The sequence below is a fragment of the Phyllostomus discolor genome, chromosome 7 (genome assembly GCF_004126475.2).
Source record: "Phyllostomus discolor isolate MPI-MPIP mPhyDis1 chromosome 7, mPhyDis1.pri.v3, whole genome shotgun sequence".
Lineage (NCBI taxonomy): Eukaryota > Metazoa > Chordata > Mammalia > Chiroptera > Phyllostomidae > Phyllostomus > Phyllostomus discolor.
The window spans coordinates 27,114,870-27,140,763 of NC_040909.2; the positions used below are offsets into that span (position 1 = coordinate 27,114,870).

Here is a 25,894-nt window from a genome sequence, read left to right on the forward strand (position 1 = left end):
CCCTGCATGTGTGTTGCAAATTCCTGAAGGAAATTTTAATTTCCTGTGACTGGTGACAGTTGTGTGGGTCATCGTTGGCATGGACAGGGCCCCAGTGACCAGTGAAGGTTTCAAAGACTTGCAGTGTTTCCAAGAGGTGGCTCGTGCACGTGGTGGTTAGTCTTTGGGGCTACAGGCGTCACAGGGGGTCTGGTAGGGACAGGGAGTTCTGGAGGGGTGATTAGGTGACTGAAGTGGTGACCTAGGTCACTGTGATAGGCCTTGCTGCCACCACTGGGCAGCCCGACAGGGCATTCCAGGGGGTCCGAAGCACCGAGATTCGGGAAGAGGCCAAGGCCAGCTCATGGAGGCCACCGAGAGATGGACGTGGAGGGTTTTGGTAGTTCTGAGGCCCAGCCATTTGTCTGTGGAAGGTGGTTTCTGGAGAGAGAAAAGTCTAGGAAAAGAGATGCTCCTATGAAACTGTGGCTGAATTTGGAGTCTTTCACTAGGAATGGTTTCAAGACCTGCTCTTCACCTTCAGAGGATCTGGAGTGGGGCGTGGGCAGAGGTCGGCATCACTCCAGGGCACTCGGGGCGGGGGCAGGATGCTTATCGAATCTGCTTGAAGAAGGGCTGTTGCTCCACTTTCCAGGACACACAGCCATGCGGTCGAAGTGGTGAGTATGGAGAGCCTACAGATGCCCGCGCCAGTGAAGCGGGAAGGCTGTTCTAGGTCGGGCTCGTGGAGCGGGAAAGCCTGGCCAGGCTTCGGGATCAGACAGAGCTGGTTAGAACGCTCACCTTGCACAACCTACAAATGTAACTTCAGGTTCATGTCTTCACACCTCCAAGCATCAACTGCCTCTGTGTGAAGTGAGGCTGATGACACCCACCTCATCAGATTTTTGTGAGGATTGATAAGGTGTGGTCAAGCGCTTGGTCAGTAGAGAGCGGCTCTCCAGACAGCAATTAATCATGATGCCGGCAGGTAATAAACGTGGCCGAGATCCACAGTGCTCGTACCCATGGGCTCCTGTGCTGCCCAGGCCCTCTTGCAATCTGGGGCCATGTGACAGGGTTCTGCCCCATGGGACATAAGCAGATGTGACGTAAGCCAGTTCTGAGCCTGACCTTTAAAAATGCCCCAGGCAGCCCTGGCCCTCTCTTCATCTCCAACGCCCTTGGCATAGTTCGAGATGGACCACAGCATGAGGGATAAGTAAACCTTCACTGCGATAAACCTCTGGGATTCTGAGGATTACCTATTACTGAAGCATAGAATTCCCCGTGCTGACTAACAGACATGCTGTAATGTTCACAAAAATCTTTGTTAGTGGTTTATAAGTAACAATCCTTGCCTTAACATTTTTATATCTCCCAAATGATCATATTTCACTGGAATTATGTGTGATGGGACAAACTTCAAGAAAAAAAAAAACATTAAGAGATATTCTGTTTCATTTCTTATGAAGCACATTTTATCAGAACTCTAAACATATTAATTATGGCCTTTACTAAACCACAAAACATCTTTCAAGAATAGCTCTCAGATGTAGCAATGCTTATTAGTAGGAATATGTTGACCCAAAATCTGTCAGTTATGAAACACATTTCAGTTGGGCCCATACCCAGTGCAGGGCGTGCTGGCCCTGGGGGAGCTGGACTCAGCCCGGCTGTCCTGCTGAAGCTCACAGCCCCGTGCAGGCCAACAGCGGCAGCTGGGACTAACGATGAAGCCCTGAAAGGGTTGGTCAGAGAGGGGGACGTGGAAAGGAGGACTGGGGTACAGGCAGGCAGCCTGGAGGCAGCTCAGCGCTGCCTCCCCACTTGTTTCAGCGGGTCCCGCTTCCAGCAGCCCTGGTACTGGTGCCGGTGCCAGAGCCAACTGCGTGAGCAGTGCAGGGCGTGCCTCTGGTCATTAGCACTCTGACCTCGAGATGACCTGCCAAACGACTGATGCTGCTTCCCAGGAGTCTGGGTTTCCTGTACCTGGTTCCTAGAGTTTGGAACAAGGAAGCATGTGAAATTTAGCTCTAAGTACAAGACCTAACAAGCCTTTGGCCGGGATTTCTGAGGTGGCTGTCGCCAGAGAAGGAAGCAAAGCAATGTTCACCACAGGTTCCTGTTGATAATGATCATTTCTGCGGCCAGACTGAAAAAAACTGACTCTGGTTACAGATAGCTGGTTCTCTGAGCCTGGCAGGTATTGGCTTCCCCAGCCCTACAAGACACTGTGGGGTGGCACTTCCCTCCAGCAGAGGAAGCCAGGCCACGTGGGAGACCTGTGGTTTTATGAGGGCAAAGGGGATTGGATCATTCACTATACAGATATATAGGGTTCTTATTGTTTGTTTGTTTGTTTTAAACAACAAATGTTAATGCCTCAGACACTTCTGGAGGCTGAGAAGTCCAAGATCAAGACACAGACAGATTTGGTATCTGGTAACAACCTGCTTCCTGATTTCATAGGTGGCCATTTCCCCCTTGTGTCCTCACATGGCAGAAAAAGGCAACAGATACATAATTTTTAATGCCTCCACCACTGGGCTCGGTGCTGGGAAGATAGCAATGAACGAGTCAGACACAATCCTGGTTCCCTTGGAGCTCACAACTGACACGGAGTAGCTGCCCCGGTAGTTACACTGTGATGAGAGCTGTGGAGAAGCGCAGGAGGCCATGAAGGCAGAACAGGGGCTGTAACCTGCTTATGGAAGGCTTGCTGGAGGATGTCAGAGCTGGGCTGAGAGCTGAGTGCCGGGTGGGCAGCCCACGGGGAGGCAGCGTGCGGAGCAGCGAGGAGCGCAGGCTGTAGAGCCAGTCTCCCTAGCTGGAATCCAGGCTCCACCCCTTAGCAGGTGTGTGGCTTTGGGCAAGGTACTTATCCCCTTTGTGCCTCAGTTGCCTTGCCTATGAAATGGGGGTAAGAGTTGTGAGAATTAAAGGAGTTAGTACATGCAAGATGCTTCAAGAATGGCTAGCATACAGGAAGAGCTACATAAGTGTTGGTGTTGGGGAGGGGCAGGAATTAAAAAGGGAAGGATCTGAAGAAAGACGCTTATCATGTTCAAGTCACTGGAAGAAATCCATTAAGGCAGCTTTGCAGTGGGTGTGGCAGGGTGGAGCAAAGTAGCAGGGAAGACTCAGAGATGAGACAGGGCCAGATGCAGGAGGGCCTGGGAAACAAGGTAAAGATTCCCGTCCTCCTGATAGAGTAATGGGTAGAGTAATAACCAATTTCCCATTGATTATTTTTAAAGGGGAAGTGACGTAAGGTCTGTATTTTTGTAAAAGATTTCTGTTGCTGAATGAGCAAGTTGGTGTGCAGGGGGCCCACGGGGAGTGCAGAGGTGCAAGCTAGCAGGCCAGGGCTTTAGTCCAGGTGTGAGTGCTGGTGGGTTGCACCTCCGTGGAGAGGGAGAGGACAGATTTGATGATAATTTAGGAGCTAAAATTGACTGAATTTTGCAACTGACTGGAGTAAGGGAGATACTGAATCTACCAGCCACACCAGAAAAAGGTGAGCACTGTCCTCACCAAAGGCATTTCCTCAGAGAAACAAATACCCCAGTGATACTGTTGCTTGGAGATTTTCTAAAACCAGTATTGTGGGTTATTTTTCAGAACTTGAATAATTCAACATTATTTTACTAGAACATAAGTCTTGATAACTTCCTTAAGACTCCAAGAACGAAGTGTTTCACTTTTGGCAGGAGTTGCTGGGCAGCACGGTGGGGCAGCGCCCTGGGACAGGTGTGCGCTGTACAAAGGAAACGTGTCTGTCTTGGGTCCGAGGAACAGAACCTGAGTTCTGCCCCCAAAACATTTTTTCATGGTGAGGCTGGCGATTGCCTCTTCCGTGGTGGGGAGGGTTTGGGAACAAGCCCACGGTGGAGTCTACGCCAACTCCTCCACGAGGACAGGAAGAGCAGTCCCAGAGGTCTGGCTTTGTCACTCCCCAGCTGCGTGAGCTGGGGCAAGCCATCTAACCCCAGTGTCTGCTCTCCCGCACGGGTAGGATGGGACAGCATCGCTGACCCCGCCCACTTCCCCGGATTGTTGGGGAATGACTTAGTGAGACATAAAACAAAGTACGTGTCAAACGCCAAGTAACGCTGTAACGTTCAATTGATAATAGCATTCCAAGCAAAATCTAGACCACCAATGAATGCAGGTAACCCCAGAGGAAGTATTTCCTCTCACTCTTCCTTTCTAACTCTCCCTGTGAAAGTGAACTTATATCACTATGCAGTAACATCTGTTTGTATTTACATAATCTAGAAATGAAAAAAAGTGTGGGGGGATATAGAATATACTAACAAGCTAGAGTAATGAAAACAATGTGATATGAGAGCCACAATAAATAAGGAGACCTATGGAACAGAGAGTGTAGAGGGGAAAGGCCCACTTGTAGGCGAGAATTTAGTGTGTGGTAAAGGAGACACTTCAAATCGCTGGGGAAAGTGCAGAACATTTGACAAATGGTACTGGGCACCTGGAGAGCCGTGTGGGAAAACGCCAGATCCCTATCCCCATCAAGCACAAAAATAAATCCCCAGTGGATAAAAGACCTGGAAAACTACCAAAAGAAAATACATCTATAAAAGCCAAGGGAAAAGACTAATACGCTTGATTATATATGAGTTTAAACTAGTATAAGTTAAAACAAACAGAATTCAGTGACAAGTAACAAAGAGAAAAAAATATTTGCAGTATGTGTAACACGGGATTAGCATTCATTTCACTTTATAAAGAGTTACAAATCAGTCAGACATCGAAGTGGATATAAAAATGAACAAAAACACCATTCTCAAAAGAAGAGAAATGGCTAAACCACTTTAGGTAAAAAAAAAATGCTAGGGAGAAATCAGGAAATTAATTTTTTTTTTACATCATCTTTTCACCCAACAGACTAGGAAAAATCGCTTAAGGAGTTAGAATCTCTAGTTTTGCCGGAAGGTAGGGAAATGAGTACTTTCACATTGTATTGGAATACAAATCGACAGGGCATTTTATAGGGTAATTTGGCAATACTAGCCAAATTTTAAGTTTCTTTATGTATTGAAATTTAGAGAGAGGGAGGAAGGGAAGGGGGGAGGGAGAGAGAGATTTTTTTTTGTTCCCTCATTTATGCATTCATTGGTTGATTCTTGCATGTGCCCTGACCGGGGATCAAACCCACAGCCATGGTGTACTGGGATGATGCTCTAACCAACTGAGCTACCCAGCCAGGGCAATACTAATCAATTTTTGATCCAGAAGTGACACATCTAGAAACTCAACAGGAATACAACACAGATATTATACGAACAAGTGTGTTCACTGCAATACTGTTTGTAATAGCCCCAAACTGGGAACAATCTGTCATAAGTGTTCCTCACAGAGATATGGTTAAGTACATTATGGTACATTATTTGGAGTGCTAAAAGAGTAAAACCAACGAGCACACATACCTGTGTATGTGTACAAGATTAATACACTGTTAAATGTCAAAAGGCTACCTAGCAAGCTCTTTATACAGAAGTTCATGCTAGGCGAGAGACCAGGGTGGGGGAACAGAGGACTTCTGCATCTAGTGTACATATTTTTATTGTGATTATTTTTGTTGTTCAAGTAGTTGTCTCCATTTTCCCACCACCACTTTCTGCCCCCCTACCCACCCACCCCCTCAATACTACCCCTCTTTGGCTTTGTCCAGGGGTCCTTTATAAATGTCCCTTGATGAGCCTTTCCCTTCTTTTCCCTGTTATCTCCCTCCCTGCACCCCCAGCCCACCTCTGGTTACTGCCAGTTTGTTCTCTATTTCAATGTCTCTGATTATGCTTTGCTAGTTTGTTTTGTTGATTAGGTTCCACTTAAAGGTGAGATCATATGGTATTTGCCTTTCACTGTCTGGCTTCTTTCACGTAGCATAATGCTCTCCAGATCTGTCCATGCTGTCATGAAGGGTAGGAGCTCCTTCTTTCTTTCTGTTGTATAGTATTCCATTGTGTAAGTACCAGTTTTTTGATCCCTTTACTGATGGGCACTCAGGTTGCTTCCAGCACTTTGCTATTGTAAACTGTGCTGCTATGAACATTGGGATGCACAGGTTCTTCTGAACTGTTGTTTCAGGATTCTTAGCGTATAATCCCAGCAGTGGAATAGCCAGATCAACAGGCAGTTTTATTGTTAGTTTTTTACAATCATATTTATCAGGTAATTAAAAAGAACAAAGGAACAGACAGAATTTTAGTAGGCTCACATATAGCAAAATGGCACTTGGGGTGAGATGGGAGAGACTAATGGGCACCGTCAGGGTTTTCTAATAACTCATCAGAGCAGACTGATCAATGTCTCTCCACAACTGAGCAAGTCTGGGATCCTGAGCATGAACCATGTTACAATGCACACGTCCCCCTGATGGCGGGTTCATAGGTAGCTTTATATGTCATCACCATGCTTGCTGCATATGTGCATGTTAGCAGAGAGTGTGTTATAGACAGGACATCTCACTATTTCTCTAAGATCAAAACAGTATATCTGAGTTTCATTTAAAATAAAATTAAATAACAGCTCTCAGGTTAAATTATCAGCATGTGATCATCTGCAATAACCAGGAATAAAGGAAATTGCTGTTTTCCATTCAAAAAGAAAAAAAACAGACCTCAGGCACTGGGCCCTGTTGACAATCACTGCATGCACGCATGCACACACGCATGCTGCTACGCCTCCCATTACAACAAGGCTCCCCAGCACTGTCTCCAGAGCATGGAGACAGCCCCTCCCCCCCGCCCCTCCCTCCGGCGACTCGCCCAGATGTCCACCTTCCACAGCTTCCCTTTCCACCAGTGAGAGCTGCAAAAAGACGTGTTTTCCCCAGAGCGTTTTTACTTTCAACCTTGTTGAAACATTCTCAGTATTCAATATACTTCATTGTAGAAGATGGCTTTTATCACTTTTTAGCCTCATAAAAAAGAGTTCCCCAAAGTATTTAACGTGCTCCTCAAGATAACCTTTGTCTTCCACTGTCCTAACTCCGATTTCTAGCAGTGACTGCACGTCGTAGATGTTCAATAAATGACAGTTAACAAGTTTATCGTCCTCCAGAAAAGGTCGTCTCCTCCCCAACTGAAGTCCCACGGAATGCCTCCTGAGAGTTTGTCATACAGTCAGTCCATTCTCGCCCGTCTTAAAAAACAGCAACTGTGCTTTAGTTAATAGTACTGTGTCAACTTAACTGTACTGTTAATTTCTGAGTTTTCATAAGTACACCACCTTACACAGCTATGTAAAGGGCATATGGGAACACTGTCCTCTCTTTGCAAGTCTTCTATAAATCTAAAATTATTTCAAAATAAAAGGTATAAAAAACAAATTTTTAAACATGAGCAAAAAAATGGAGTCCTCTTACCACCACTTCTTTCCAGCTACTATCCCATTTTTCTTCTTCCCTTCATACAAGAGTAAAATTATTTGACATTATTACCTATATTCACTCATTACAACTTATTTTTTCCCAGCTGTTCTTAAACTCACTCCAATATTTTCACCCATAACATCCACCTTATCAAGATCACCAATGACCTTCCAGTTGCTAAATAGCAGAACTCATGTCTCCTTCCTAGCAGCAGCATGACACAGCTGACTAGACCTTCTTCCTTGAGACACCTTCTTCGTGTGGCTTCCTGACACCGCTCAACTTCTCTCTCTCCTTCCTGTTTATTAGAGCACTTCTTGCAACTCTAATAGCCCCACCCGCCCCCATGACTCAGTATGGACCACTAACCCAGCAGGGGCAACCTGAAACGAGGTGAACGTCAAAAACTAACCATAAGGGACAAAAATAATCAATGCATAAAAGCCATGAGTTCATAGTGATACTTTAAAAAATCTGCCCATCTTTGGAGGTTGCCAAGGCACCAACTCATAGCAGGCTAATTGATTTTTCAAAAGGGTGAGAATCAAGCATCGATCCTGCCTTTCCTGTTCATACCCATCTCAGAGCAAAGTCAATGAGGGAGAGTTCTCTACAGAACAATCATAGGTAATACATGCAGGAAAATGATAGAAATGGACAACTAATCCTTAATAAAATGGTAGGTACAGGCCATGATCGACAGCTGCTAAAATAACTAGGCAAAAGGTTGACAGCTTTGTATTGGATGGATCAGGCTGACAAAAGCTGAACCCACTGATCAACCTTAATAACACTACAAGTGAGACACAGACATGATGTGCCTCCTCACGTGTGAAACAGGAAGTACACAACACTTACCATGCACTCGTGCGAAAAAAAATCTCGAATCTGAATCTAAATGAGCTCTAGGTCTAACTACCAGTTTACATGACACTGAGGACAGAGGGTGATGCTAAATGACATGCTGAGGGTAAAGTAAGTGGGGTCAAAACGGGAGAAAGTCTTTAGGGATAAATGACCCAGCTTCTTCGACAAACATATGATGGCGGCAGAGTGATGTGTGTGTGTGAGCAGTGGAAAGAAGTGCCATTGCATAAAAGGAAGTGCGACGTGTGGACTTTGAGGCAGTGGGGAAAACACACAGGAAGGCCTTAGCTGATTCTAAGGAGTCAATGTTACTTGTGCTGAGGGTGACGCCAGCCCCGTGGTCATGTTCAGTGATGTATCTGCTGGAGATACAAGCCAAACAGCAGGTGCAAAGATGTGATTTCTAGGAGCTGCTTCAACAGATACCAGGCAAGCCCAGAGAAGTCGACCGGAGACGAAACGAAATGTCACACTGTTGACAATCACTGAGGTTGGGGTAATGGATACACAGGAGCTCATTTTGCTGTCTTCTGTACTTCGGTGTATTTGAAAACTTTCCTAAGATTTCTTTTTTAAACTAAGAGCTACTGACTAAAGCCAGGGTCCCAGGGATCAACATCCTGATCTCTGACCGGATGTCCACCTTCAGACACCCTGTTGGTGAGGAAGGGCTCTGGGCCTCCCAGAAAGCCCCTCTGATGGTGGACTACTCAGGAAAAGACCAGGTATTGATCCATTTTCTGGTGAGCACTGGTGCTCATACTAACTGTCAAAATTTGAGGAAGACTCCTATGTCAGCTTAGACGATCTCTTGAGTATGTGAAGGCGTCTCATGTCACAAGAAGGATCATCTTTTTGTACACTCATAGGCTCGGAAGAACCCTTAAGCATTCCTTCAGTACAGCTCATCAGCTCCACAAAGGCCCATTCACCCACGTAAGAAATGTTATCAAGTACCCAGTCTGTGCCAGGCACGGTGCTGAACAAAAAGGGGGCCTACCCACATGAGGGTTACAGGTTAGTGAACTAAACCTGAGCCATCCAACCTCTTAAAATCCTTTCGGCATAGGACAAAGCATAGCATATTAATCACACAGGCAGCGTTCTACCAAGTACTGTATGTGTATTATCGTATTTCAACCTCATAATAGCCTGATGGGGTAGGAAGTATCATCTGCAGGTGTGAGTGTGTGCACATGCATGTGTAATTACACACTGAGGCACAATGCAGTTAAGTGACTTGCTACAGATCATCTCCCTAGTGAGTGGCAGAGCTGAGATTTGAAGTCAGGCAGCCTGGCTCGGGGGCTCTCTCCAGTCTACATTCTCAGGTACCACAATACAAATTCCAAGGCGCTCTGGCTGGAGTTAGCACAATGTGAGTACCAAAGAAACCTTGACTATCCTGGTAAGCAAGAACAATAGGACACTCTCAGCCAGCAGACCAGAAACACTGTTCAGCACTAAGCCCCGGAAACCGAGCTGGAATGAACTATAGTTCACGTGATGATCACAACCTGGCCCATCTCAGCAGTTTTCAGATGGTGACAGTGAGTCACTAGCAAGGGCGGTGGACAGAGCTGGGATCTCCAGGACGAGTGGCCCTTGCTCTGTGACAATGGCAGGTGCACAGGCCATGGTGTTGGGTGGATGGAGGCAGTGGGCACTGAAGACGCTCACCCGGCACCTCCACTCCCTACACAGGAAGGCCTGCAGAGCCACTTTCTCCACATCTTGTGTCTCCTCCCTCGCCAGCTGCCTTTGCCCAGGCGGCAGAAGAGCCTCACTGCTCCCACATCCCTGAATCACATCGTGCTTTGCTTCCATGCTCTCAAGTACCCAGCCCTATAGCCCAGCAGCCCTCAGCCTGGACGCTTTGGGGTCAAGTGACGAGTCAGGGCTCCTCAGAGCGGCCAGAGGTTTTCACATTCCCCTCACCTCTGAAACGCCGATGCTCACTGCCTGGAGTGGATGCTGACACTCCCCATCAGGTCAATGGCCCCTCTTCCTTCCCACTGAATTCATATCAGGAAGTGAACCTAAAGGGCGTCATGCTAAGTGAAATAGGTCAGACAGAGAATAAATACCACATGATTTCACTTATATGTGGAATCTAAAAAACAAAAATGAAGAGAAACAGACTGATAAATACAGAGAACAAACTGATGGTTGCCAGATGGGAGGGGGAGGATGGGGGCTGAGGGAAGAAGGTGAGGGGATTAAGCAGTATAAATCGGCAGTCACAAAATACTCACGGGATATAAAGTGCAGCATAGGGAATAGGGGGGATTACTTTGTAAATTACACAACTGTCTAACCACTATGCTGTACACCTGAGACATAAAAAGATATTAAATGCCAACTGTAATTGAAAAAAAAGCAAAAGAAATAGCTGACAAATGACCTCTGCTTAAAACCTGACAAAATTCAAAACAGGGCAGAGGCCGGAACTGCGCTGCCGGCCATCGTCAGGCCCGCGAGTCGGCGGCTGCTGAAGCTCTGGGTCCCCGTGAGGCCTGCAGCCAGAGCCCGGGGGCAACCTGTCTTCCCTCGGCAGCTCAAGGACAGGGTCTCCCCCGCTGGAGCTCCTGGGTCCCCAGCACCGATCTGTCCTTCTTCCGGACTCCCTGCATCCTCACAGCGTTCTCCACGCAGGCAGCCTTCAGCCTAAGACTGCTTGTCAAGAAAGGATGGCCCGGCCTGGCCTTGACCCACAGATTTCTTTTGGATTTTTAAAAGTCTAAAACAAGGGTAAGAACTACCATCTGCTTTCTAGCAGTTTCACCAGAGCAGCCTTGGGATCAGGCTGCATCATGCTCTCTCTCCCGCCCTGGGGGGCTGTCTCCCCATCCAGGCTCAGCAAGGAGTTAGGCATTAGTTGCTTTCTTCCAGTCATTCAACAAGTATGTATTGAGGAGCTGCTGTTGGGGTCAGAAATGACCCTGGCAAAGGAATGAAATAAAGGCAGAGAAGCAGGAAACGGCACTATGCCCCTAAGCAATCCTAAGCAGATTTCTACAGCCAGCCGGCCCGGCCACTTCGGGCAGATTCAGCATGAACACGGCGGTCACCAGTGCCTTTGTCCCCAGTGAGAAGCCACTTCCTACACGCAGTGTTAATTAAGGTGGGCAGCCAGGACACAGAACACAGAAAGGGTTTCATTTGAGAAGAAACTAACAATTAGCCAGGAGACATACTTAGGATATTCTTTAACATTAAGCAAATATGCTGGATGTTCAATTCCCGAAAGCAGTGGTTGTCCTGAGCATTTTCTGTTTCCAAACCCGACCTGGCTGGCCTGGAGAAGCCAGGCTGCAGGCCGTGGTAAGGTCCACTGTGTCTCACAGTATAAAGATTTTCCAAAGTAACATTATAAAGAAGGTGTTTAAATTGTAAGTTTACTGAATAAAGATATACAGGCTGCTGTCAAATAATTTAAAAATAGCTTTTACTTCACACATAAAAGCACATTTTCATATGATTAAATAAATATAAGTATATGTCTATATACTTATAGAAATCTATACTGACCAATTCAAGGTACATTATGAGACAAACTGTATTAATAAAAGAAAATCAATATAAAAATAGTTTAACTGATAAAGTCTTTGCAAAAAGTTTATCATTGAAGTCTGTCAGGTGGTTTTTCTTTTATTCTCCAGCAGGTCACAGTTCACAGCCTTTAAAAAAAAAAACAGACTAAGTAAAGAAAATTCATCTTGCCACAAATCACAGAACATAAAATCTTACTGTCCTAAGGAAATCTCTCAATCTTCTCTCTTCCACCGTTGCTGCTCCCTACCACCACTTCTCAAAGCAGATGTGTTCTTTGGGCACATGGCTATTTGCTAGTTGCTTGGAGAAAAAGTCGGTCATCGGCGGTGGACCACAAATATAGAACAAAGTCTCTTTGGAAATATGATCTCTTATCTCCTTCTCCGTTATTCTTCCTTCTACCAAGAAACAGAATAAACACCAAATTAAGCCAGACACACTTGTACTGCGATGAGGAACGACTCACCGCAACTCCGCAGCAGTGCTGACTTTCAGTAACTCAAGCTCAGCGAGCCCGGTCTTGAGCCATTCGCATGACGGCTCCGTCCGGCACCTGGGGCCAGTCCCCTGCATGGCCCCTCTCCAGGCCTCCTCAACTTACGGCAAGTAAAGCGGGAAGCTAATCGTAATGCCCTCTTCGGAGAAGAGCATGAACTTACTGACTGCTCTTTGGTAGAAATTCAAAACTGCCTTCAGAGAAGTAAAGAAACTGTTTTTGTGAAAAATCCTTCCAGGCAGGAGAAACCACAAGTAATTTAAATGACCATTAATGGCAAATGGCATCGATTCAGTCAAGGCTGGAATATAAATTCTTTGCATGCATACTACAGTGATGATGCAAAGACCCCCTAAAAATGTGGAAAGTAAATTTTTAATATGGGCAGTAGAAAAACTGTACATATAAGTAAATCCAACTAAATCTCTCCTTATTTTTCCATGATGAATCACCTCTCAATTCCCAGCCAGCAACTCCAAACAATAAAGCATCTATATTCAACCAACGGGCACACCCACAAACTACCTGGAGATAGTCAAAATATCTTTAGGGGACTCACCCGTGATGTATGGCTTGAGTTCGGCACTGATTTGTGTAGTTTGCTTTGTAACATGCAAACTGCATGCAATCTTCTCAGGAAATTCATTTACTAAATCCAGGATATTTTTCTGGAATGTCAAACATATTTGGTCACACTACAATTTTAAAAAATCAAACCAGATGTGCACAACCACTGATGCTGAACCTCGCCTCCCATTCTACACACGTCTGCCGTCTCGCTCTCTACTTAGAGAGATATTGTTTGCAGCCTAGCAGGCCAGAGCATTCAGAGTACAGAGGGCTATTTGGCTTTAATTGAAATCTGAATATGCTAACAAGCATATTACTAACTCTCCGGGAGTTTTTTCTTTTTCCTTTTTCTCAAGCTTTGGCAATTAAGCAGCAGTTTCACTGACCACAGTTGTGTCTTTTAACTGTTTCTGTTCTTTTGTTCATCCTTGCAGCTGCAAAGCAATCCGGAGTGAAAGCCTTCTCCATCAAATGCACTTCGTGTCAACAGATGCAACTGCCGGGGGTTTCAGTTACCCAGCTGGGTCCGCGCTATGTGCGTTTCACCTACCCCCGCAGCGCGTGAGCCCACTGGTGCGTCTCCTGACTCTTCACAGAGTCCCAGGGCCGTGGGGACTTTCTTATCCATCCACCTCCACACTCCAGCCCCCAGGCCTGCCCTGCCCTGCCCTGTCACGTCACCGGGAGCCTCCTCAGCACCAGCTGTTTGACTTGTCCTGGCAAGATGTGCTGGTTGATTCTCACTCGAACATGATCAGATTATTGCAGAGGAGACAGAACCGAGAGAGGAAAGTTCTGTGGACACTTAGTACCACAGGTTTGCTCACGGCGAGCTACAAAACATAGATTTCTCCCTTACCTTAAACAGGAGTTCGCTGGTATTTTTTGCACTGTAGAACAGTTTTATCGTTCCTATCTCGTAGCCACTTCCTTTGTTTGCCCGTTCTCTGTGGAGATCTGCCGAGTGCCGCAGGATGGAAAGCAGAGGGTTAATTCCGACTCCTCCTGCAATCAACACGAGGTTCCTAGAGGCATCTGCAGGCTGAGGGTCAAAGTAGAACTCTCCACCCACTCTCACGGCCACTTCAGAGTCAAGTGTACACTAGGCAGGAAAGAACAGATCCTTGAGTCCTTTGTAGCACAGGTCTTAAACTCAATGTTCTTTAGTAAAACTGACTGCATCTACCTCCAGCATTTTTATCAGTATTAGGACTATTTTTACAGCTTGCTCTCAAGTTTTCCAGGGCCCTGTGAATTGATTCCACTTGGCCATTACACAGGCCATTTGCTACTCTGCCTTGTGATCCACACTCACAGCTGCTCCAGTTTTGAGGTTGTAAAGGAGACCCACTTGAATAATTTGGCCATTTGTTAACTGTGTAGGTGAGGAACTGGGGTGTGAAGAGGCACAGAGGCCGGCTCTTAAGTAGGAGTTTCCTCTTCTGAGAGGCGCCACTGTCCTGATCAAAGCCATGGAGCTGAGAGAGGCGGGACAGGGCAAGTGTCACCAACAGCGGCTGCCCTGGGTTCATCAGAGCTGAGGAGTGTGGGTGCCGGGGGCTTCCTCCTAGTCGCCAGCAGGGCACAGCCAGACCTGCTCCACAGACTGAGGCCAGTGGCCAGCAGGCAGCACCATTCAGTCCTGTTCCCTTCTCCACGGAGCAGCAAGAACAGGAAGCCCGAGGCTTCACACTAGGGGGTGAGGACTACACACACCTACCCATGTAAAGTACCCACTGTTCTGTGAGGTCACTTACACCAGAAATACAAATGGAGCCGAGTGCACTGTTTTCTTCATGGGGGGGACACACCCCTGAGGGAGCTCTTTTGAAAGCCTGTATGACACTTTTCCACTGCCATAATTTGGAGAACCCAACTGGCGTTTAGAGGGCAGGACCACAGATGCCAGGTGTCCTATGCAGTTAGTGGTGTCCTGGAGCTGGTGCCTACTAAGCTGATGGTTGAATGTGCAGGAATTTTGTGAGCCAGTATCTATCGCTAGTCTTGACGTCAGCCATTGTGGGAGTGTTTACGGAAATCAGCAAATGTACAAAGCAGAGCTTTTTTCACTCAGAAAGCCGGTTTAGTAGCACACCATCATCTGCAGTGCCCAGCTCAGGCTCCTGAGTGACCCGTGGGGCATACATGTACAGGTGAAAACTGGCTTGTAATGATCTGAGACTCGGCTCCAACTCATTTTACAAAAAAAACCCTCAAAGTTTTGTGGGTTTTTTCCCACTGATCTAACATAGTCTCTATTTCCTAGAATGTAGCCACTATGTAGACTGTATTTTGTGGTACTCAGAATTTCACCAAGTGCCCTGGCTGGTGTGGCTCAGTGGATTGAATGCCAGCCTGTGAACCAAAGGGTAGCTGGTTCCAATTCCCAGTCAGGGCACAGTCTGGGTTACAGGCCAGGTCCCCAGTAGGGGGCATGCGAGAGGCAACCACACTGATGTTTCATTCCCTCTCTTTCTCCCTCCCTTCCCCTCTCTCTAAAAATAAATAAATAAAACCCTAAAAAAAAACCCCACAAGAATTTCACCAAGCATATTCACTATTCTGGAATCCCAGCTGCTAATGTCTGTGGTCCTTTAACACACAACAACCTGCACCACCTGCACCTGCAGACAGTGTGTTCATGCGATCCTACACTGAGGAAGAGCCATCTGACTATCTCATTCTCACGCATCTCCTAATTTAGATATGCCCAACCGTTTATATAATGGACTATATTTTATTTGGTTATGAATCACTTCCCTTTATTTCTCCTTTGTGTTACACCTGTAGAATCTTTTTTTTTTTAATTTTCACTAGGAAGTCTTGTTAACGTGGACAGCTGGGGAGCAGCAGGGAGTCTCCGGCATTGGCCCAGACGGTGCAAAGGAGGTTCTTACACTGAGTGCACCAAAAGCTAGAAGGATAAATAGACAGGGCCTGAGAGCTCCAAAAGCTAGCAAGGTAACGGGACGGAAAAGGAGCCCCCTATACCCTATTCCTGTAAGAACTGGGGCTTCAGCAGGAAGGGAGATGGTCTTAGAGACAAGTCCGCCACTCTCCCAGCTTATGGCACCTGAATAAACCTCTTTCCTTCTCCACCAGCACCTGTCTCAAGAGCAGGCAGGCCTTTCCATGAGGACCTTCCTCGTGGCAGGCTGCCGAACCTGCGTTTTGGGTACAGTCTCTTTAAACCTCTCACATCTTAGAACTTTCTTGGTCTAAAGTTCTGCAAAGTTCCCTTGACATACACTTCTACTTCATGAATATCTTTCTTAACAAAAATTAAATGTGGTGTGTAAAGATTTCTAGCAGTGGGAAAGACCAGCGTGTCTGAAAAGTCCCTTCTTTAGGGACGCTCACCGCATGGACAGAGCTGTGACATGTGAGACAGCCTTACTCACACATGTCCAGTGACCACATCCCAGGTGAATCCCATGTGTGGTGGTCTCAGGTTATAATAGGATCCTTAGGGTAATGTTTTAGAGCAGGCGTGTCAAACTAATTTTCACTGGGGGCCACATCAGCCTCACAGTTGCCTTCCAAGGGCCGAATGTAATTTTAGGACTGTACAAATGTAACTACTCCCTAACTAGGTGTTGCTGCCGGGTAGAAACAAGGTGCCAGGCTGGATAAAACAAGGTGGAGGGCCGGATCCGACTCTCAGACCTTGTGTTTGCCACCTGTGTTTTAGAGGGTCCAGAAAACTTGGTGGTTTTAAGTTATTCATTTCTATTTAAAAAGTTCCTCATAAAAGGGAGTCCTCAGGCTCAGGGGAAAGGTGTTACTATGTACAATAAACTATTTATTTACTTATTTATTTATTTATGTTTTGTTTTTGTTTGTGTATTTTTTAATCCTCACCCAAGAATATGTCAATTGATTTTAGAGACAGAGGAAGGGAAGAGAGAAACACTAATGTGAAAAACATCAATTGTTTACTTCCCATACTTGCCCCAACTGGGGATCACACCTGCAACCTAGGTTTGTGCCCTGACCGAGAATCAAACCCGTGACCCTGTGGTGTATAGAGATGATGCTCCAACCAACCGAGCAACCCAGCCAGGGCACAAATTATAACTTTAAAATGCATGTTGATTTTTTTTTATAATTTTAAGCATGCTTGGGAATTGTTTAAATTTTGTGCAATAAACTGTATTTGCTAAACAAAAATTTTAATGTGTTGATTACATTAACTTCAGATTTCATTTCAGGATAGTTCTTTTAGAAAGGGCGATTGGGTCTAACAGGGTTGAGAACGTGTAGTCTGGAGAAAAAACAACACAGTAATCTAGGAAGCAGAAGACACTTTCAATCACAGCCCCCATGAAATCCAGCAAGCCCCTTCACTTCTCTGAGCCCCTGCACCGCATTTGGACCACGGGTCCCCGCACCTGTACCGCTCACCCCGAAGGCTGAGGTGGGTGCTGCGTGACACACGTGGGGACAACTCCCTGCGGGGACTGAGCTCCACAGTAGAGGGCACTGTGCTCACTGCGGCCGTCTGGGAGGAAAAGTGCTGGGGGTGCCTGCTTCCTTCTTTCCTGCCACTAAATAAACCAGAATCTAGAAATAAGGAGATTTACATTAAGAGAATAGGTTTGTTCCATTACATGTTCCTGACATACATCAACTGAACGAACTCCCCACTAAGAAGCGGTAACGCACCGCACGCCTCCGAAGACCAGACCTCGGGCACCCACACCTGGCGCTGCGGACGGCGGGCAGCAGGAAGCACTTCCTGACCCGACGCTGTAACGTGTCGGGGCGCTGCCATTTAAATACGAGTTACTCAAAGAGAAACTCCAAGAAAAAAAAATGAAACATTATTTGAATTCACAAAGCAGGTCCTTATTGGTAAAGAACTGTTAAATGAATGAAAATCCTTTCTCTGAGGGGAAAAAAAATTTGAACCTAACTACTTTAAATATGTAGATTTTTACATGAGGATGATAAGTGGTTTTCATTTTTGACAAAAGAAATTAGCAGCGAGGGAGCATTCTGTTAGTAAGAACTAAAATGTAGGAACCCCCAAACAGGCTACCCAAGTGCTTTGAAATACTCCTTCCTTTCAAGTCTGAAAAACAGATTTTATGATACAAGAGTCTCTGCCTGACAAGGACAGTGGATTTACTCTTTCTACACCCTGCCTCCCCCTCTTGTTCGCCCATACACTGATCTCTTTATCTGTGAGAATCTAAGAGTAAAAGAGACCATGAAATGAGAGAGAAAATCTTCCCAAATGGTCATCTCAGCATGCTTAGTAATGACAACAAACAAAGCCTTTAGGTTATTGTTTTTAGAAACCGCAGTATTTTCAACCCTAAAGTTGGCAAGAAAACGTGCTCCAGGGAAAGATAATACTCAAGAAGCCTGTCGTCTCCTTAGTGACAAAATAATCTTCGGGAGATCTATCTTCTAATTTGCTAGCATCTGGAAAGAATCAAAAGCCATCTTTGTCTTTTGTTGATCAATAAAAACTGCCAGGGTAGCATGGACACGAGACTCCCAGTCTGTACGGCACAATATGAAAGTGAGTAAAAGGACATTACCTTCAATTACACAGCAATGTATCTAATTTGAGTATGGATTTTCGACTTGCGAAATAAACAACTTTCCCACAGCAACCGGGAGCAGAGGCACGACTGCTGTCTAGAACCCTCTACCCTGCCAGGAGTTTGAGCCAAAGCAGATAAAATACAGGAAGACATTTATGGTACTTCATCCCGCGTCCCAACAGAGCAGCCTGCTGCCACCCAGACACTCACGTGCCTCCATTGTCCACTCTAACAGCTTAATAAGACAAATTCTCGGGAGGAACACAGCCACCTGAGAATGGTTCCAAGAAAAATCTGACTTCATAAAGGCCGTCTGCAATTCCCACTGGGCAGAGTGGAGCAAGCACAATTAGGATGTGCATTCAAGCAATGCCACTTGGAGATTTTCGACAGCCTCTAAGAATAAGTTCCTTCATTGAAATGCCAATGAGGCATGAAACCACGCAGGGAGCTATGGACCAGGACCAGGTCAGGTCACGTGGGAGGCTGAGAACTGGAGGGGGCTCGTGCACTGGGAGCCGGGTGGCTAAGCTCATTTTAACAGCGAGCACTGGGCACATGAACGAACACCTTGCTGATCCCACCTCTGCAGCATATTTCAGAGGCTCAGGATGTAGCCTGGAGACAGTAATGGGTGAAAATCCGTAGAGAATCTAAAAAGGAGTGATGAAGCTGAGGTCACACTGAAGGAAGGACTCAGAGATCAGAGGATTAAAATGTGACACGGTACATTTACAATGGAACTGCCAAGGCAAGCAACTCGGGGTTATTCTGAACAGACACACCTTGACATGGAAACCATAAGAAGAATATCTATTTTGTTGCCCCGTAGATCTAAAAATCCTTTAATTTTAAAATTATTTTACAGTAAAACTACTTTTGGTGCACAGTTCAATGAATTTTAACACATCCATAGATATGTACAACTACCACCAGAATCAAGATTTAAAAAGTTCCCTCACCTCCAAAAGACTCCCCCGTGCTACCCCTTCATGCTCACAGCCCTCCCCACGCCTCGCCCCTGCCGACCACTGATCTGGTCTCTGCCGCTGCACTTCTGTTTTCCTGATGTGACGTAAAACGGGACTACACAGTACGTAACCTTCCAGGCTAGCCTCCTTCACTCAACGTGTGCCTCTCAGACTCACCCACGCTGTTGTGTGCCGTCAATAAACAGTTCTTCTGTGTTTACTGCTAAATAACAACACAGTGTATGAAAACATCACTGTTTATCCATGCACCCATTGAAGGATATTTGGGGTGTTTCGTGTTTGCTAATCATGAATAGAACTGCTACGAACATTCAGGTACAGGCTTTTACATGAAAAGAACTTTCATTATCTCTGGTATAAAGGCCCAGGAGTAGTACTGCGGGGTCCTATGGTTAAGTGTGTATTTAATTTCACTGGAAACTGCCAAAATGGGATTTTGAGTCCCATGTGGCGAGCTCTCGGGAGACTGAGGCGGAGAGGCAATGGCACCACAGGGCCAGCGGCGCTCAGCTCTGGGCACGAGCAGTGTATAATAGGGACAGTCTTCCCTCCAAATAATGATGGAATGATAGTTTCATTCCCTTTATTTAGGACGATTAGGACAAAAGAGTCTGATTTGTAGACTTACCATTTACAAGATATACAAAGAGCCAATCAAAACCTTACATGTAAAGTAAAATGTTTTACTCCGATGGTATATTCAACTAAATACTGTTTGGTGACCCTGAGGACATTTCCAGATCCCGAAGTATCGAGTCATCTTTAATGCACCAAACGGATTCTGCTTCTTTGATTTTTTTGGAATTCTGGATGCAAGGAGGCTCCTTGTGAGCACCCTTCTCACTCAAGCCTCGGTTTTTTAGACTGATCCGAGCACAGATTTTGTTGGAGGCAGCGATGCCCTAACGTGCAAATGTAAATGGAGATTTGCTCACCTGATTGTGAATCCACAGAGCAGGAGGGTGGTTCGTATGTTTCACAGCCAGCTCTATTATTCTCTCTTGTTCTAGCAGTCTGGGACTGGAGCATATTGAGAACCCACCAACCACAGAGACTCCTGGGATGAAGAAATCAATCCTAAAAGGAATGGCAAGTAAATTATTACCGTTGAAGCAATTTTAAAAGTGGGCAGCAAGGTAAACAAAACTGACAAACTTTTAGCTAGACTAAGAAAGGAGAACAGATAAAAATTATTAAAATAAAAAATGAAAGGAGGGATATCATCACCAACCTTACAAAAATAAAAGGTTATAAAGGAATTCTGTGAACAATTTTTTGACCAAAAATTAGACAACTTAGGTGAAATGGATAAATGTTTCAGAAAGACACAACTACCACACTGGACTCAAAAAGAAACTGCAAATCTGAACAGGCCCATAACAAGTGAATTGAATTACTAATTTTAAAACTTTCCACAAAGAAAAGGATCGGTTCAGGCAGTATCACCTGTGAATTACACCAAACATTTAAAGAATAGTAATCTTCCACAAACTCCTCAAAAAAAAAAAAAAAAAAAAAAAGAAAAAAAAAACCACTTCCTTACTCATTCTGTGAGGCCAGTATTACTGTTACCCTGACACCCAAACCCGAGAAAAGTTATCACAAGAAAAGAAACTATAGATCAACATTGCTTGTGAATGGAGATACAAAAATCCCAGGAATATAAGGTTGGTTTAACATCTGAAGAGCAATCAATGAAATACACCACTTAGAATAAAGGACAAAACCCAATGATCATCTCAACAGATGCAAAAAAGGTATTTGAAAAAATTCAACACCCTTACATAATAAAAATACTCAACAAATTAGGAATAAGCGGGAACTTACTTGACCTGATAAAGGACATCCACAAAATATCCATGGCTAACACCATATTTAATGGTGAAAGTTCCCTGCTGAGAACAGAAACAAGACAAGGGTGTCTGCTCCCACCACATCTATTCAACACCGTAGTAGAGGTTCTAATCAAGGCAATTAGGAGAAAGAAAGGAAGGAAAGAAGGAAGGAAGGGAGGGAGGGAGGGAGAAAGAAACAACATCCAGATTGGAGAGAAAGAGAAAGAAGTTGCAAAAGACATGATGTTTTACACAGAAAATTCTAAGTAATTTACTAGGAAGATAATAAAACCAATTAACAAGTCAAATAAGGATTCATAATACAAGACCCATAACAAAGATCAAGTGTATTTCTGTACAAGAGCAACGAACAATCTAAGAGAGGGCGAATTTTACACTTTAACTGGGTGAATTTTATATGTAAAGTGGGTCTCAATAAAACAGTTTTAATGGGTGAAGAAGACAACAAAAACTCACTGGCATATAACTAACTAATAGGCTGATGTGGCTTTCTAAGTTACAAAAATCTTATGTTTCTTTTCTTCTAACCACACTCCTATCAACCAGAACCCTTGGGAGTTTCAAGCTTTCAATAACTATACCATGGAAACCCTTTTTTGGTGGGGTCCTAGGAAATGCAGCAAACCTAATCACACACCAAAGGAAGAAACTTTTATTAGAACCTGGGACCACAAAGAATTCTCTCCATGTCTAGGAAACACACACATCCAGTTTTTGATGTGTCTCAGCCACCAAAGAGCAAAGTACCCTTTTCCCCCAGTTGTTTTCCTACCAGCAGCTTCCATGGAAAGCACATGATGACCTCTACTGATTGGATCTATGACCTTAAAAGATGTTTTCTTTTGATATATGACCTTAAATATCCGGTAATTTTTTACAGTCTTAAAAAAACCAGTCTGGACTGGAAGTACTCCAGAAACGGTCCCTAGCCTGCTTTTGCCTATATTTACTGGACCATTTCCCATGAGTATCTTAATTTCCTTTTCATTTCAGACAAGACACAAATTTTAAAAGGCTGTAGTTAACATTTATTAACAAAGATGCTTGCTATATGCTTTCACAGAGGAGTTATATAGCATCTCCACAGCTTCCACATTAAAAAAAAAAAAAAAAATACATCAATGAACTACTTTACGGCCTCATCGCCAGAACTATAGCGCCCTCTGCTGCTTAATGTTGCTAAAAACCATTCTCAGGTGAGTGAAAGGAAACCCTTCTTCTCCAGAAACTTCGGAAAGACACTTTTAGAAAAAAAAGGATTCCTTCAGTAAATTTTACAGAATTCAAATGACATAAAAACCTAATTTGGATAGATTTAAGAAAGGAGGCACAACACGTATTCAATAAAACATTTGTCCGAGAAAGAACTGCTTTACACACACGCACGTCCCTTGCAGGATTAGCACTGTTGGAGCCAAGAGTTGAGCCACCCCCTGCACCTCCAGATGCGTGAGCATGTGAAGGGCTGAGAGAAAGAGCCCAGTTCTGCACTGACCCACACAGATCCGCAGCCTACTGTGGCACACCAGGCCGCCCTGGCCTGCCCACAGATGCAGCCCCAGTGCCCAGCTCACAGCAGGCACAAAAACCACGGCTGAATAACGAGGCTTTCCCGTGAGATCCCCAGACTCTTCAGTCCTCAGCTGCGGTCCTCAGAGTCCCACACTCACCTCTCGGGCACACACTAGAGACAGCACCTGCCCACAATGTACGGGCACTGTGGGTCCCACCGGAAATAAAAATGCAAGTATGTCTTGGTTCCTGCCCTCAATAAACTCATCCTAATGAGAGGAAAATTAACAAACACATACAATTAAATGGGCTATGACAAAACCTGCTTGGCAGAGAGAAAATGCTCATCCTTTGAAATCTGTCCAGAAGTACTTGTACTTAGCACAGATTTCTTCACATATGCCAACATATGTGATCCTGCTTTTATCATGAAAATACTGATAAAGCCACTGTTTTACTTTTAAAAAACCTGCTTGGGGGGTGGAGAGCATTGGGAGGGTGAGGAGAAGACCAGATGAAGAAGTAGTCAAATCCAGCAGGGAAGAGGAATTACGAAAGACTTCACAGAGGAAACTCAGAAGACACACAGTGCTTGCCAGACGAGCGATGGAGGAGGACAGACTGAACGAGGACACCCGGAAGGCCGCTCTTTCTGTGGGTGGTCACGTGGGAGGCAGGACACGTGGTCGCGCAGGTTGTACACTGTCTACACACAGCGCCCGTGCTGGCGGGGAAGCGTGGAGTCTTACTTCTCTACTTTCTCCTCTAATCGGTTTCCTCCTCCTCTTGGGACAATGCAGTCACTTTCTAGCACAAAAACGTATGTTGTGTGAAGTCAGACATGCCTTTCTCTCTCCACTCGTCCTGTGCTTGCCCGTGGGCGGAGTCCAGTGTGGGGCAAGCCCCGCCCGCGGCACACACTCAGGCAGCAGGACCGTGGAGATGCGCGCTCAGCCTCTCCTGCTTGGCCTGCTGCTCGTCCACCCGATGGGTTTGCTGCAGAGCTGGCCACGGAACTAAACTGGAAGCTGTCTCCTGGGCCTCCCCAGCACAAATGATCTCTGACTGAGTAAACCACGGGCTCTGACAAAAAACAAACAAAAAACTAATAAAGTTAAACATGAGGAATTGTGCTAGATGCTTGACATAACCCAAAACATAGGAATGTTACTATTTGCTCTTTAAAGGTGTAGAAACTAAAGCCCAGAGAAAGGAGGGAACTGCGATATCACAGACCCAGCAGGCAGAAAGGTGACACGTGAGCTGGGCAGGCTTCATTGCTCCAGGCGTGGGGCACTGCCACACAGCCTCCCTCGGGGGATACAGCAGTGGGCACCACAAGGAACCCTGAATCTGGCAACTCCGCGACTCACACACCGCATGTGGACAGTTGGTGGCAAACTCCACAGCGGGAGTCCCAATCTCTCCAGCCCCAGGACAGAGGAATTCCGAGGTCAGGATCAGGACTCACCAAGGAGTTAGGTGCTAAGTGATGGACCTACTGGTGAGAGAACCCACAGTGGTTTGGAGGCAGCTTCCTCTTTCGGCCTGTCTCTCTGGAGCGGCTTACTGGAGTTCTTGGGACTGGTCTCCAGCACGCGCACCAGTGCCCGCTGGGGGACCCCGTAAGAACACAGTGCAGCACGGGAAGAGCTCTGGAGGCCGAACTCTCGTCTGTGTTGAAGGCATCTACCTGGGATCCGTGCCCAAAGCTCCAGAGCACTGAGGCAGGAGAGCAGCCAGCAGCCACATGTACCCTGCCTCTCCCTAACCTCGTCGTCTTCTCCAAAGCACCACGTGGTGCTCACCACCACGCTGAGGATCCAAGAGAGCGCAAGCCTTCCCAGCAACAGCACTGAAGGAGTGGACACTGCCAACCTAAGCACGTGGCCTTTCTGTCACCATGAAGTCAAATATCCAGACAGACAGCCCCCAGAGCTGTGCAGCAAGTTTCAGTACTAAGGGAGCAACCTTTCAAAAGGGGAGCAACCAGGTGCCAGGAATGAGTGCTGAGGGACACCTGTCAGGGAAAGGGCCATCGCTAAATAGGCAGAGATGACCCCCCCCCGGCCACCCACATCTGTCCTCTGAGGCAGGAACTGGTCAGGCACGTGCTGGAACCAGTCCTAGCATCCACTGAGACACTACTAAAGCCACTCACTGGCAGGTGTATATGACTCCGACCCTGACTAATTTCACCCTGAGGACCACATGGGACCCTATGTCTACATACGTCACTAGAGAACGAGGACTCTTCCTCATCAGGCAACCGCAGTCTGCAGGTGCTACTACACTCGCAGGCAGACCATGGGCGCGGCACCATAAACCGAGGCACCGGTTTGTCCTCATCGGGACACTGGGGACTGCGGACGGAGTCCGGGCACAATCCACAGTCGGGGGCACAGAGAGAGTGCCGCGCACAGGACACAAAGGTTCCCACAGAGGGGAAATATGGAAAGATAGATCGTTACAATTAAAGTTCCCACTTGTCAATGTAATAACTGCTCAACTATTTTTGAAGGGTAAAATGTTGCCCGCCCCCCCAAATAGCCCACATGCATTTAATATGTATCACTGAACATGTGCAAAGATTGCAGTAAATTGCTTCACAAACGCAAATTATTGCAATCAGCATCTTGTTTTCTAGTTCTAAATTCAAAGGCAAACTATTAACACAAGACTGCTAACTCTTGCTATTATCACACTTGCTATTATCACACATCCTCCTTCCAACAAAACCACATTTCCAGATGGACTGCCAAAATTAGTCAAGTGACCCTAAGAAATACTACCAAGATTGACATGCCAGAAATTCATTTAGAAATGAATGCTTTATTTAAATAAAGGAAACATACACCCAAACACACCTTTCCTAAGGAAATACAAGTTGGTTTATTTACAATCCAACTTGTACTGCAGCTCCGGGAGGCCCCGCGCAGGCAGCGGGACGGGTGGCGGGGCTGTCACCCTGCCGGCACTTGGACCAGTCCTCAGAGCCGAAGGGGCAGGCCGTGAGCGCGGGGTGCGCTGGGCCTGACCGGGGTCCAGACAGTCAAGTCGACACTGATAACGGAGTCGGCCTGGACCGGATATAAGTGGGGCAGGAACTCAGT

At 45.9% G+C, this 25,894-nt stretch overlaps 1 protein-coding gene across 2 annotated transcripts in view; it reads right to left on the minus strand.

Moving 5' to 3' along the window:
* Positions 1–11,933: 11,933 nt before the first annotated feature.
* Positions 11,934–25,894, minus strand: part of OXNAD1 (oxidoreductase NAD binding domain containing 1) — a 30,442-nt gene continuing 16,481 nt past the window's right edge. For both annotated transcript variants that reach the window (XM_036030609.1, XM_028518985.2), the window contains 4 exons: positions 20,349–20,490; positions 13,726–13,968; positions 12,856–12,964; positions 11,934–12,198 (listed from right to left, as the gene is read on the minus strand). In XM_036030609.1, the coding sequence (XP_035886502.1) occupies positions 12,044–12,198; positions 12,856–12,964; positions 13,726–13,968; positions 20,349–20,490 (649 nt within the window). In that variant the 3' untranslated portion in view covers positions 11,934–12,043. The remainder of the gene's footprint in view (positions 12,199–12,855; positions 12,965–13,725; positions 13,969–20,348; positions 20,491–25,894) is intronic.